At 39.9% G+C, this 15,255-nt stretch overlaps 1 protein-coding gene across 6 annotated transcripts; it reads right to left on the reverse strand.

Annotated features, from left to right (window-relative positions):
* Positions 1-5,074: 5,074 nt before the first annotated feature.
* LOC106423204 lies at positions 5,075-13,058 on the reverse strand. Of its 6 annotated transcripts, none has more exons than XM_048769476.1 (3): positions 7,325-13,058; positions 5,677-5,764; positions 5,075-5,408 (listed from the first exon to the last, which is right to left on the reverse strand). In XM_048769476.1, the coding sequence occupies exon 1, from the start codon at positions 11,991-11,993 to the stop codon at positions 9,633-9,635; it is 2,361 nt and encodes a 786-aa protein (XP_048625433.1). In that variant the 5' UTR covers positions 11,994-13,058; the 3' UTR covers positions 5,075-5,408; positions 5,677-5,764; positions 7,325-9,632. The 6 variants fall into 6 exon arrangements, with proteins under 6 accessions (XP_048625433.1, XP_013719443.2, XP_048625432.1 ...); XM_013863989.3 differs by having other exon boundaries at positions 5,674-5,764; XM_048769475.1 differs by having other exon boundaries at positions 7,312-13,058.
* Between the last annotated feature and the right edge of the window lie 2,197 nt (positions 13,059-15,255).

Consider the following 15,255-nt stretch of genomic DNA (forward strand, 5'->3'; position numbering starts at 1 on the left):
AACTCGGCCTCTTATTTAAGATAGTACAAATCACTTAGAGTAATTTGAGTGATATCAACATCTTCCCTTGAGTAAACATGGGAATAAAGTATGTCCCTTCGGGGTCCTACACCGGGTCCAAGGATCTAATCAAGCACCACAATGCTCACTTAAGCCAAGAACGTCTCTTCAGACGGCCTCTACATCAGGCCGAGGGACACTTCCAGGCCCCGAGCCTTGCAAGATCATATCCAAACATGTCCAGTACCTACTATAGGCCCCAGTCTATCTAGAGGACTCTAGCTTTCCGCCAGGTTCGAACACGGTCCAGGCCTAAAAAGAACTTGGAAGATGGAAAAAACTGGATCAATGTCCTGCCTAAGGGAAGGCTGCTGAGATAAAGCAACTCCGGTTGACTCAAGTGCACAGGTTATCTCCCGAATTCAATGACGAAATCGAGAAATAAGGGTCAAATTGTTGGTTAAAAAACTCCGGTATAAGAATTCCCCAAGCCTCGGGCCGGACGCCGGCCTCCAGGTTCCTGCTAGAAGAAAGTCATGGTTCCTACCCCTGCTTCCGTCTCCACCTCCGGGTAAAATGAAAGTTTTCTACATAGAAGATTCTTCCATATTTCCAAATATGGAAGAGCTTAACCTACCTAACCGACATCTCCACGACTATATAAGGGGAGCACATACCCTAAAAATAAGGGGTCGATATTCAGACACTAAGAGATTAGAGCTAGGCGGCTAGAACTAGGGTTTATACACCAACCGTTATAGTCCCTGCTCATTCAATCAATAAAACATCTCTTTGCTCTCTATTCTTGCTCGTTTTCCAGCTCTTCTATGGTTCCGTAGTACTCACGAAGATTCTACACAAAAATACACTAACACTTGTCTTCCCAAGTCAAGTTTTTATTTGTTTATTTATAGTCCGTGGTGACTGTTTTGCGAGTTTTTTCAGGATGGAACTTTCATCAAGGAATTTACGCTGGAAAGTTTATTTCCAAAAATCTGCAAGGTCTCACATTTTTCCGAGAAATGTGTTCTTTCAAGTAAACCATATTTTAACGTTATGAGAATGTGTCTAGAGGAGTTTCTGCATTGGTCTGAAGGTCATGTTTTTAGCTTGTGGCCGAGAAATGTTTTTAGCTTGTGGGAAGTTTGTTTGAACGATTGCAGACGAAAAGTAGTTTTGAGCCTGACGTAAACCTTTCGGTTCGTGATCGATGAAGTTGGACCGAGAGGTCATGTAAAATTTTCCCAGGGAAGAACCGTTTTCCTTTGTGAGGACTTCGGTCTTTCGAGATTTGTTTGTGTAATTTTGTAAAAATACATTTTGTATAGCTCGAGGAGCTTCTTTTACGTGAATTGTTTTCATATGCTGCTTTTATGTGCGAAAATTTTGTGGAATTAGGATGCTTTATGAAGTGTGTAGAGCTTTGATTGATTGACAAGTAGTTCTGATCAGTGGATCATGTTTTCCGTTAACAGTTCGGTTGTGAGGAATAATTTTGTTTGAACGATTGCAGACGAAAAGTAGTTTTGAGCCTGACGTAAACCTTTCGGTTCGTGGTCGATGAAGTTGGACCGAGAGGTCGTGTAAAATTTTCCCAGGGAAGAACCGTTTTCCTTTGTGAGGACGTTTTCCTTTGTGAGGACTTCGGTCATTCGAGATTTGTTTGTGTAATTTTGTAAAAAGACATTTTGTATAGCTCGAGGAGCTTCTTTTACGTGAATTGTTTTCATATGCTGCTTTTATGTGCGAAAATTTTGTGGAATTTGGATGATTTATGAAGTGTGTAGAGCTTTGATTGATTGACAACTAGTTCTGATCAGTGGATCATGTTTTCCGTTAACAGTTCGGTTGTGAGGAATAATTTTGTTATGGAGACTTTACCGTATGATTTCCATTTTAGATTATACGCAAGCTGTTTGCTTAGTTATGGTTGTGTGTTTGGACAATCATAGATTATCGTTTTGCCGTTTGATGTCTCTAATAGATTGTGTCGTATAAGAGTTGGCTAGGCGTTAGAGTCAAAACGCGTTTTCTTATTGCCGAAATGTTTTTAAAAGTATCAAGTACATAGAAGCAAATATTTTAAACGTGGGAGTATATGAGTATATGTATACGTACCCACTCGCCTCTCCCCCCCCCCCCCCCCCCCCCTTTTTGAGAGGGGGAAAGGTAAACATGTGTTTCGACAAGTTGCTTATGTACCCCTTTCGAGGATCAAGTCGTCATGTAGTTGATTATTTTTCTGTGAGTGATTTACTCAGTTGGCAAACTTGCGTCGACCATTTTACTGGTGTCGACTAATCATGGGTCAGTGGATTTTACAGCCATTGCCTTAGTTGGCAATTCTGGTTCGTCTTTTTCGAAACGTGCTCAACTATGGGCTGAGTGAACGACGTTTTTCGTGTGTTTGTGGTTTGCCGTAGGTGAAGTCGCGTCTTTATGCAGCCTGTGTTCGGCTAGGAAACAGAGGCGCAACTGTTTTTGGGATCCCCATATCTTCTTAATTCTGTTTGGAGTTTGGAATTTGACGCAAAGATGGTAAGTTGACTGGAGAGCCCTCATGGAGTTTATCCAAGGTGTTCCCAAGATTGCATTGTATATCACCGGGTGGTTGAGTACTGAGAATCTATGATCTTTGTCACGCCTTCGACCATGACAGTAAGTTCGATGGATCCAAAAGTCCAAAGATAATATCCAAACAAAAAAACCTGTTAATGGTTTCAGAGTCAGGATGATTTTGGAAAGATTGATATTCGTCATTTTGATAATTTCTTGGAAAATTATATAACAATGCTTAATGTGTATACGAGGATCCTGGCCATGTCATGTTCCTTGATGACCAGCTCGATCACGAGTGGATCATTATGCGGTATGTCGATTCTGACCGTTTGTATTTCTTCAAAAGCGACCACATCGTTCGGGAGGTCAAGAGGAGGAGACAAGTTTACACTAATTTTGGCTTTTTATGATAAGCTTTGATCGACGAGCCGGGGACAAAGTAAAATAGTTATGGGTTTTCATTACTAAAGCAAAGGGCCCACTAAGATCATGGTCGTTACATAAGCATTGTAACAAGGAAGTAAGCATTGACTGATTTGTAAGAATTCCTCTTTTTAATTTCGTGAAACAAAAAATGCAGGTTAAGTTTCCTAACACAGGTATATTTGGATAATAATATATTAAGATAGCCAAAAATCAAATGCGGCTAAACCAGGTTTAGGATGTGTTACCAAATCCAAACCGAATCTAACTAAATACGAACCATGACCTACACAAATTATTATAATACCCGAATGGAGTTGATTTTGTAAACCCAAAACCCAATATAAACTGACTTAAACCCGTATTGTCACCCAATTGTCAAGGCCTAATTATTATCCTTATCATCTAATTTCAATTTGAATTTATTTCAGTTTTAGAACTCGGATTTTGGTCACTACTACATATCGGCTTGAACTGATTTGAATGTCCTTCGCCCATCTGGACTACCCAACTTTCTGCATGTATCAATAAGCGTCATAATGAGATGGATGGCTTGGAGTTTCTTGTTAAGTGGGTGGACATATCTATTTTGGAGAATTCGCGGGTTTCTTCTAAAGAGTTTGTCACATGTTTTTCTTATTACAAGCTTCACGGAAGTGGGATTTCGTTGGGGGAGTATTGATAGATATCATAACTCATAATATAGAAGGAGGAAGAACAGAGGAGGCTCTAGAATGGAGGATGATGTGAAAGTGGCCGGTGGAGGGAAAGATCTGAATTAAAATAGTTATTTGAAGATGACTTGGTTTCAGAAAGAGGGTTTTCAGTTAAGAGTGGATCTTAGCTCAAGAACACACCCATTTGCATAAGCAGCTTATGAACATTTGATTACTATTATATTTTAGGAAGAGCCGTTCTTACGAATTTAAAGACGAGGCAAAAAAAAAAAAGTTAACGACATTTTTGGAAGAAAAAAACAAAAAAAAAAGTAAATAAAAAGTTTATGGGCCACTAGTAGCCTCCATCTTTGGTTGTTTAACATATCATGGAATATTGATTATCGCTAAACAAATAAAAACTAATATTAATATGTGGCAGAAAATAATTGATAAAACAAAAGGCTGGAAGCATGTTTTTCCTTTGCTTCGTCTAATGGTCGGCACTGCTTCAATGCTTGTATGTTGTTGGAAAAGACGTCATGAGTCTTCTCTTGATCACCATGATACGAATGAATCTTTTACTATCATTATGAGATTGTAGTTTTTTCATAATTCAAGATTTACGTAACACTCCGATCAGCTATGGCTAATAAGCCTCCTACGTCCGTTCACTCTGCCCATGGACTCCATCTCGTTCAACGGATAGTGTGTTAATTTTTTGGAGGTTCGGAAGACTTGTTTACTGACCCTACAATTACCGCATAACCTTTCTCCACGCTTTGGTTTCACTAGTACAATATCGTGAATTACAACCAGATAGGTTACCCATCCTTCTACTACTCCAGCTCAAGCACTTTAATTTCAGGAGTTCTAAATGGATTGGTGACCGAACGCTAAGTACACTTTGGTGACATAGATAGGCAAATAAATTATTTTTTAGGTTTTCCGTATACTACAAACCGGGATGTTAAAATTCACCCCCTTTCACAGAACGCTACGTTCTCGTTGCACACTCGTCTGGGTTTGTCTCAAGTACCACATGTAACTCTCTAACCGCCCACGGCTAATGGACCTCTCATGTCCGTTCATTCGGCTCGTAGGCCTCATTTTGTGTGACGGTGGTGCATTAATTTTTCGGAACACTACAGGAAATGTGGATATTAATAGCAAATCATGATAGCGTTTTTTTTTTATTCTGCTATAGTTGACATACCTCTTACTTTTAGATTGCGTTTGTAAAAATGCAAACGCTATATTTGCTATATTTAGTTGATCTGATTTTAATTATGCAAATGGCTTTTACAAATGTAGTATACATAGCACTATCAATTTTGAACGCTATGCATAATTAATGTAAAAGTCTCCTAACATTATTTGTAACTAATACAATTTATTATTTTTTGAGAAATTATTTAGTTTCCAATATATTTTGATTAGTGAGAAAAATAATATATAAAAATAAATAAAACTAATAAAAATTTGTGATACAAGCTAAAACATACTAGATCATTAAGCATGATATAGACAAAACGAAAACAAAAAAAATGAAAAGAGAACAAGAAAAACAAAAGTTCAAAACTTAAAAATGATTTCTATTACGGATCATTGCATTGGATGTTATCCAGATACACCTGCTCCTTGGCGACTCCTTTCTTTGCTCTGAATTCAAGAACAGCTCCTTAGAACCTGACTCCTTCCTTTGTTTAGTCAAATAGTCTTCAACGGAGAGTAATTGACTGGGTTCACGACCTGCACGGGCTTCCCAGTCTGCAACAAAAACAAGGTCATGTAAACATACACCCATAAATGATCATAAGTAACAGAAACATGAATCAAGTCTGGCTATCCACTGCATATATCATCACACATCTACGAAGACTATTATTAAACAATAGAATGATTTTTTCACTGAAACATGTCAAAGAAAATCAGCCCAAAAAATTCGATCACTATTAATCTCTTGAAAGATGATGAAAATCCTTATAATGGAAGAGATGCTTGGAGAAAGTTTCAAAAGGGATAAACTCCACACAACAGAAATCTCTCAGCTTTTTCACAACGAAAATCCTTATAATGGAAGACATGCTTCGAGCTATCTCCTCCTCCTCCCGCCTCATAACACCCTAAACCATAATACAAAGAATCATTACACAGAGAACAAAAACGTGACACAGAGACTATTAACAATATAAAATAGTTAGTAAAACACAGAGATAAGATAAAAAAAAAAGATAGCCGAGACCAGAGACAAGCTAAAAACAAGATAGTGAAGACCAGATACAAAGAACCTTTACACAGATAACAAGATAAAACCGATACAAGATAAACCAGAGAAAAAGATAAGTTGGATAGTCAAGACCTCCTAGCTGAGAATATCAGCAGAGATGATATGATCGATTGTGTGTAACAGAGACTGACACTCAAGACATGAATTCTAGACCCAGAAACAGATATTCAAGGAAAAACAAAACCCAAACCTAAAAACCCCAAATCGAAACCTAAGAGCATCTTCAAAAGAAACTCTATAACTCCAAATATAGAGTTTAACTTTTCAAAATTTCAAATTCGAAGTTTCATCTTTTTATTTGTATTTTGGTTCTTACAATTATACATCATATTTATAATTCTTAAATATTTTTTTGTTTATTATTTTAATCCTTAAAACTTTTATATCTCATAAATATTTCAAATTTGTTTTATAAATTTAAGTTTTACACATGAAATTAAATAAAAATTTTAAAACAAGATTTATAATATTTTAAAACTAGAATTAAACAACAAGAATATTACAAAAAGCCATAATAAAAACTTATTAAAAAGACACATGAAGACATAATTATTACTCAAATTTAAATATTATAACAACACTAATAGTCTGGTAAATTTGCTATGGAACTTCCCAAATCTCCAAAATATTGTTCAAACAAATTTTGTGTAACCGAAGATGGTTGTTATTGTTGCTCTTGACGCTTTTTTCGTACGATTCTTTCTTGTTCAAATCGAATGTATTCACGAATATTAACATCATCGATAGAAGTTAAGTTTTTCAGCAATATTTTATTTTCCTTTTTTACTTCTTTAAAAGCTAATTTTTTTGCTTCATTTTGCAGTCGTAATTCAATCATCTTATGACCTTTTTCCCTGCTTATTGTACTTTCGTTTAAAAGATCAAGGATTTTTTCGTTTGATGATTTCAAACTATCAGCGGCCATATTATGAGGATATTCGATTTAAACAATTTATGGCTCGTAATCTACAAATAAAAAATAAAGAGAATCATTTCTTACTTTTCTTACTTCAAAATGCAATAGTTGATCATATATGGGAGCATTACGGAAATAATTTTATGGAATAATGTAGTATTTTCTTGCAGTTTAATATTTAATTATGTACTTTTATTTATAATTTTATATTTGAGTGTAAGATTTTTTAATTAATATTTCTGTAATATTTATATATATGTATTAGTTATTTATAGAAGTTTTATGAATTTACATCAACTATGACAAATATAAGGACCATAGTGTAAAATATAAATAATTTTGAAGTTAGGTTTGAAGTTTTATTTTGGAGAAGAACACAATGAAACTTCAAATATAGAGTTTTGGAAACTTCAAAATAGAGTTCCTTTTTGGAGATTCTCCGAGAAAAACTAAGAAGAGGAATTAACCAAGAGATTTAACTCGGCTGGCCGTGGACAAAGACGATTGGAGGGTTTTCGGTGGAAGCCATGAAGAGACTGTCCGGCAAACACGACGGAGGAGAGATGGAGTCGAAAAGACGATGAGCTCGCAAGAAATAGGTGGGGAAAGAGACGTGAGGTTGCTCGGGCATGAGGGCTGTTCGATTCAATGCCTTTTCGTGATTTGGTGTCGTGGAACAGTCTCATCGCTGGGTGGTTCCTTCTCTCTATTTCTTATCTTTTTATTTGTATTTTTATTTTTATTTTTATTTTTGGGTGGTCCTCCTCCTTTCTTTATCTCCCTGCCGACACTTTTTTTTTTAAAGAAAAAGGGGTTTTGGTCGTGGGTTTGAGGTGTAAGAAAGAAGAGGCTGAGCTCGTTGAAAACAGGCGGAAGCAATTGTTGGAGAGGTTGTGCTCGCCTAGTGGTCGTGGTCTGTGGTGTGAGCTTGTTTTTTTTTTGAAAAAACAGGTTTGGTCGTGGTCTGTGGTTTGGGAAAGAGAGGCTGCGCTCCTTTTTTTTTTTTTTTTAAGGTTTGGTCGTGGTCTGTGGTGTGGGGGAGAGAGGCTGAGCTTGTTTGAAGGAAAGGTTGTTTGGTCGTGGTCTGTGGTGTGGGGAAGAGAAGCTGAGCTCCTTTTTTTTTTTTTTTTTAAAGGTTTGGTCGTGGTCTGTGGTGTGGGGAAGAGAGGCTGAGCTTGTTTGAAGGAAGGGTTGTTTGCTCGTGGTCTGTGGTGTGGGAAAGAGAGAGGCTGAGCTCCTTTTTTTTTTTTTTTTTTAAAACGGTTTGGTCGTGGTCTGTGGTGTGGGGAAGAGAGGCTGAGCTTGTTTGAAGGAAGGGTTGTTTGGTCTTGGTCTGTGGTGTGGGGAAGAGAGGCTGAGCTCGTTGAAGGAGGAGCTGAGCTTGTCACCGGTGAAAGGCTGAGCTCGTCGAAGGAGGGGCTGAGCTGGAGAAGAGCTCGTCAATGGTGGTTCTGAGTTCGTTGGGAGAGGCTGAGCTCGTCGAAGGAGGAGCTGGGTTTGAGAAGAGCTCGTCAATGGAGGTTCCGATTTTGTCTCCTGTCGTCCCGAGTTTATCGACGGCGGCTCCGAGCTCGTTGCTGGTGGCTCTGAGCTCGTTAATGGCGGCTCCGAGCTTGCCTCTTGATTTCTGGAGCTCGTCGATGGCGGCTCTGAGCTCGCCTCTTGATGTCCCGAGCTCTTCAATGGTGGCTCCGAGCTCGTCAATGGCGGCTCCAAGCTCGTTGTTGAAGATCCCGAGCTCGTCTCCTGTCATCCCAAGCTCGTCAATGGCGGCTCCAAGCTCGTTGTTGAAGATCCCGCGCTCGTCTCCTGTCGTCCCAAGCTCATCAATGGTGGCTCCAATTTCGTTGCTGGAGATCCCAAACTTGTCTGATGTTCCGAGCTCATCTGATGCTATGAGTTTGTTAATGGTGGCTTCGAGTTCGGCTTTTGTTTCAAGCTCTTCAGTTTTGTTCCAAGTTTGCTTCCTGTCGTTCCTAGCTCGTCCCTTGGTTCGAGCTTGTCTCTTGCTATCCCAAGCTTGCCATTTGTCGACGGAGCCGTGTCGTGGTGAGGTGGGTTGAGCTCGTCGTCTTCTGGTTCGAGCTCGTCTCTCATTTAGTTGGTGTTCCTCTTGCTCCTAGTGATAGTGAGTGCGTGGAATACTTCAAAGCGACGAGGGCTCGGGGTTGGACTGAGGTGAGGCGATCGGAGGTTTGGCAGTGCATCCCGTTTATTGACTCAGGTTGAAAATATGAACTTTTTTTTTTTTAGTTGATGGGTTAAGTGTGAGCGCGGAGCTGCAGCACTGAGAACGGATCTCGTATTTTTTTTTTTGCAAATTTGATTAAGTGTGAGTGCGGAGCTGCAACAGTGAGAACGGATCTCGTATATATTTTTTTCAAATTTGATTAAGTGTGAGCGCGGAGCTGCAGCACTGAAAACGGATCTCGTATATTTTTTTTGCAAATTCGATTAAGTGTGAGCGCGGAGCTGCAGCACTGAGAACGGATCTCGTATTTTTTTTTTTGCAAATTCGATTAAGTGTGAGCGCGGAGCTGCAGCACTGAGAATGGATCTCGTATTTTTTTTTTTTTTTTTTGCAAATTTGATTAAGTGTGAGCGCGGAGCTGCAGCACTGAGAACGGATCTCGTATTTTTTGGAAATTTGATTGTGTGAGCGCGGAGCTGCAGCACTGAGAACGGATCTCGTATTTTTTTACGTGAGAGATGGTCGTATCCTACCTGATATTTGTTTGAAGAATATATAATTTTTTAATAGAACTAACTGAGCCTCGTGAGAGGTTGCCTACGTACCCCACAGGCGGGGATCAAGCCGACCGTAGTTCACCTTTACAAGGAAAGTAAATGCTTGGATTAAAAGGGCGGATCCTCCTGGAGTCTTATTTTTGGTACATCTGGGGTGCGCCGGTCTTCTTGCTTGCGCCTTCTTCTTAGGTATATTTTTTATATTTTTTATAGAACTGCAATATGTCTGGGCATCTTCTGATCCTTGACTGTTGCGAGCGTGCTTTCCTGTGGAGCAACTGGATGGTTGGTCGCTGATTTGATAATTGGATGCTTTTCTGCTCTTTCCATCTTTGTACGCTTTGTCATAATGCTGTCTAGGTTCGTAGTATTCATCAGGCTCTTTATCTTTCGAAGATGATTTTTTGGTGGCTGCGTGCTTTTTGCTGAATGCAGCTTTATCTTCTTCGATTTCGATGAAAGTTATCGCCCGATGGAGTGCATCTTCCAGAGTCTGTGGTTTATACTTCATGAGCTCTTCTCGAAATGGTGATTTGTGCCAAAGACCATTTCGGAGTGCGAGGACTGCTGCTTCGTCGAGTACGGTGATGCGAGAAACGATGACTCTGAACTTGTCGATGTACGAGCGTTGTGTTTCCGTAGGTTCTTGAGCCAAAGTCCATAGGTCGGCATTAGTTTCACTCTGTTGGATAAACAGCGAGTAGTGTTTGAGGAAGGCCGTCGAGAGTTGATTGTAGTTGTCGATAGAAAGGGTTTCAAGGCGTGAGAACCAACCGAGGGCGAGTCCGCTCAAATTTTCCACAAACAATTGACAGAGACCGGCATCGTGTTCTTCTGGTGAGAAATTGGCTCTCCCGGTTGCGATGCTGAAGGCGGTTAGATACTCTCTTGGATCAGATGTTCCGTTGTAAGTCAGGAGTTTGATTTTGTTCTTCTGATGTCGGACAGGGATACTGAGGAGACGAAATGTAAAAGGTGTATTCTGGGTCTCGCGGAGTACACGATCGATCTCTGGTGCTGTGATGGTTGCCTGATAGACTTTGGAGTTCATGCTTTGCAGCTGAGCCCTCATTTCTTCAATGTCGTCGTCTCTGTGTTGGGTCTCCATGTTGGTGATATGCGGGAAATTGATGTTTTGAAGATGTTGATCATTTAGATAACTTGGGCGCTGCTGTCGATTCGTGCTGAAGATTGGTGCTGAAGATTCGTTCACATGATTCTGATGTTTTTGTCCGGAACTTGTGATTGGTGCACGTAGATCGTTGGCTTGGATTGATCGCTGCTGTCCTGAACCGGTCATTGGTGTTGGTAAATCGTTGAAAAGAACACGCTGGAGTCGTGGAGTGATATCAACTTGTTGTGATCTTGATGCGCCAATCTCGACAGACTGGAGTTCGTTAATGCGGTTGTTGCAAGCAATCTTAGAATACGCGAGGTCGTCCAAACGAGAGTTCGTTCCTCGAGCGAGCTCGTCGATCCTTCCGAGAAGGGTCTGAAAGATCATGGAGATGTCTGGCTGAGTGGAGTACATCGTTCTTGTGTTAGGTGGTTGTGTTGCAGCTGGGGTTACGACAGGTGTTGTCCTGTTTGTGGGTTGCACAGGAGTTGTGATCCGAGCATAAGTCTCAAGATTTATTGGTTGGACTGAGGTCGTCTGTATGAGAGACGTGGTGCCGGCTGGATGACGCGAGGTCGTAACTGCTGCTGGTAGGGCCGAGGTCGCCACCATGGACTTTGTGTTGTTGGCTGGAAGGGCCGAGGTTGTCACCATTGATGGCTGGGTCGAGATCGTCGCCACTAACGTCGAGGTGTTGGCTAGATGGTCCGAGGTTGCCACCATTGATGGTTCGCCCGAGGTCGTTGCCACTAGGGTCGAGGTGTTGGCTAGATGGTCCGAGGTTGCCACCATTGATGGTTCGCCCGAGGTCGTCGGTATGAGAGACGTGGTGTCGGCTAGATGACGCGAGGTCGTAACTGCTGCTGGTAGGGCTGAGGTCGCCACCATAGACGTTGTGTTGTTGGCTGGAAGGGCCGAGGTTGTCCCCAATGATGGCTGGGTCGAGGTCGTCGCCACTAACGACGAGGTGTTGGCTAGATGGTTCGAGGTTGCCACCATTGATGGTTCGTCTGAGGTCGTCGCCACTAGCGTTGAGGTGTTGCCCAGATGGTCCGAGGTTGCCACCATTAATGGTTCGCCCGAGGTCGTCGCCACTAGCGTCGAGGTGTTGGCTAGATGGTCCGTGATTGTCATTGCAGCTAGTTGTGCGCTCGTTATTCCAGGATGGTCGTTGGTTGCAGAAATCGGGGAGTCTGGTTGCGCTGTGGGTTCTGTGACTGCCGAGCTGTCTTGAGGTGAAGAAGAATCTCCTGCCCCATGGTGGGCGCCAATTATTGTTTCCATATCTGGTCGGTGATGTAATATTTATAAATGATATAAAGAGGTGGAGATTTTCGTATTAATAGTCAAGAATAAACAAGTTCGGACAATTACAAGAACTAAAGATGCTCGTCTAAACAGTTCGTCTAAACAAGTATCTTTCTATTTTATGGTTTGAGGTCGTCTGGGCCGAGCTCGCCTAGTGGTCGAGGTCTTCCAAGACTTTGTCTGTGATGAAGAGGCGATGTTCTCCTTTTCTGTACTTTATGTACGTTTCTGACCGTCCTTTTAATGAGTCTGGCGTCTTCTATTTATAGTGACGTATGTTTTGTCTTCTAGCGAAATCATCAATTGTTGTTTAACGGGCCGGATCTGATTTTCGGCTTAGCTCTTAATGGGCCTGTGCTAAGCCCATCTCCAACGATCGCTGGGTATGGATGAACTGTTGCAGAGAAGCGATCAGCCTCTTCGACGAAATGGTCGCTTGTGGCTTCAAACCTGATAACGTCACGATCGTCTCGACTCTTTCGGCTAGTGCACGGTCAGGAGATTTGGAGAAAGGGAAAGCTATACATGATTACGTTAAAGGAACGGACTTTTCGTAGATTCGTTTTTGTAGGTTTTTTGATTTCTATGCGAAATGTGGTTTCATCGAGACAGTGATTGAGATATTTAAAGATATAAACACTTTAATAGTATTTGGGTCAGATCGAATGGAGGCAAAACCCAAATAAAAGAGGCAAAAATGGAGCCGATGTTATAAACCAAATGATGATCGACCATAGACCAGCCCGTACTACAGGCCCAATCCGGAACATGATAAAGACAACCAGAGACTATGTGTTTATCTAGTATATATTCCATGTATATCTGTAACATAGTGTTTATCCTTATCCTTATCTTGTTAGGATAAACATGATCTTATGACGGTCTAATACCTTGTATATATATGGACCTTCTGGTCGACAGTAATGATAACAGAAGTATTTCCCCAACACTTCATTTACAACACGTTATCAGCACGACGTTGCTCTCATAAACCCTAACCCTAAAAACCAGAAATAAATCCGAGCAGTAAAAACCCTAATTCCCGACAAACTTCAAACAGCTTTATCCCTCAACTCCGGTGGATCCAGACGACGAGCCAGATACCAAATTAAAGCTCTTGACGAGACGAAGCCAACGCCGCTAACCCCGCATCAATCGGAGTTCGGACGCGCCCCCACGCTCAGCTACAATACAGGCGGAAAATTTGTTCCAGAAACCAAAATCTCTCTCAACCATATACCAGTCTCCTATTCCAACAAGCAGCAACAAAAACAATAATTCCGAGCAATCCATCAGCTAACCAGGAAGATCTCTAACTGATAGACCGATCAACCCATCAAAAGTTTTCAGGTATCATCGAAAACTCATCTAAAACCCATAAAGTATTAAATACCCCCATCCGCAGCCATGTAGCTATATTTAGCAACATGTCTCTGCAAATAAAATAAAACCAGAAACCATAAACTCTTTAAAATCTCGAACCTGAACTTGTTTTGAATCTGTTCTTAATCTGAAACTGATTTTAAAATTGTTTAAAACTTTTCCTGATGATAGTTTCACATTAGAACTGTTTAGGATTGAAAGTTAAACAATTTTTTTAAAAAAAATCTGACTGCTATATGTTGAAAGAAACCGACTGTTACTTGCTTAAACTTATCATTATTGTCCTGTTTAATGTTCTTATCTGATCTGAATCAACTAGAACTGTTAAGGACTGCATGTTACATAATTTTTTGTTTGAAAATCTGATCATGGTTTCATAAATTAATCCGAGGTTTTACCTCCTGTTCTTGTCTGAGAAATTTGTTTTCCTGATGATTGATAACGACTAGAACTTGATTAGGATTGAAAAAAAATATTTTTTTTTTAATATTTAAAATCGAAATATCAGAGATATATCTGAGAAAATATATTTATTTTTAAATCGAAAAGTATATAATAAATTGCTTGAATAAATCAAATCTTCCTGATTTATTTTTTTAAGTCACAATAATTTCTGATTTGATTATTTTTCAAAAAAAATAATAATAAATATATGGTATATTTTTCGAAAACCCTAACCTGATTTCATGATTGAATTGGTTTGCTTGATTGCATATTGTTTGCATACTAATATTGCATACTGAACATGAAATCTCGACTGTTAGGGATATAGATCATTCATAGTTTTCAAGCAATCTGATCTGAACTGAAAAAAAAATCATTATTACTAAATGATCCGATCCAATGAGATGAAGAAAATATGGAACATTTTCCTGATCATCTAAGATAGAATCCCTAAGGCCTTGACACCTTGTGTTTGAAATAAGAGGACCTTAAATCTGAAAAATACATTGATCCACACCTTAAACCGTATGGTTTTAAGAAAATGCATCATTTAGAAAAAAAATTTCTTTTGGTCCGTGTGTGGCATTGATATGAAGCATGAAAATTTCAAAAAGATTACTTGATTAAGACCTGTTTTGAATAATGATTTCAGATGTCGAGTTTCATACCCTCAGATTACAAAGCCCTTGATCTCTCTGGAGATAATTATCTTGATTGGGCTATAAACACTTCAGCCGTCTTGAAGTCTAGAGGACTTGGGAAGTGCATCAAGTATGGCAATGACACCCTTGCGTGTGAAAGACACAGAGCCATAATGATTATGCGACACCATCTCTGTGAGGACCTAAGAGACGAGTTTGGATATGTTAATGATCCTCATAATCTCTGGTCATTTTTGAATTCTAGATTCTGTGAGCCATTGTTGCACGAATCCAAGAAAAAATGGGAAGCTCTAAGGTTCCAGGATTATGAATCCGTGGACAATTATCACTCTGATCTTATGAGAATCACCTATAGTCTTAGACTATGTGGTGAATTGGTAACAAACGAGGATTTGTTAAACAAAACTCGTGACACATTCCATTCAGAGGAAGTGTTGTTATCACATCAGGCCAAAGGTTTCACCACCTATTATGACCTGTTCTCATATTTATTAGACATTGAGCAAAAGAAGCAGAAAAGGATGGATAACATCAGACGGTTTAATGACATCATGGAGATATATTATGAAGTACTAGACAGTGAGATGAAAATCCCTGAAGCTAATAAAGCCACATTTGATAAGAAGAGATCTGAGGAGGATTCCGAGTGGACACTCATGGACCATGAGGTCGGATTATACATTGAATAATTTTCCGACATTCTGATTTTATGTTTTCATATCTGATTTGATTTATTTGTTATTCATTTA

Source organism: Brassica napus, chromosome C9 (assembly GCF_020379485.1).
Source record: "Brassica napus cultivar Da-Ae chromosome C9, Da-Ae, whole genome shotgun sequence".
Classification (NCBI taxonomy): Eukaryota; Viridiplantae; Streptophyta; class Magnoliopsida; order Brassicales; family Brassicaceae; genus Brassica; species Brassica napus.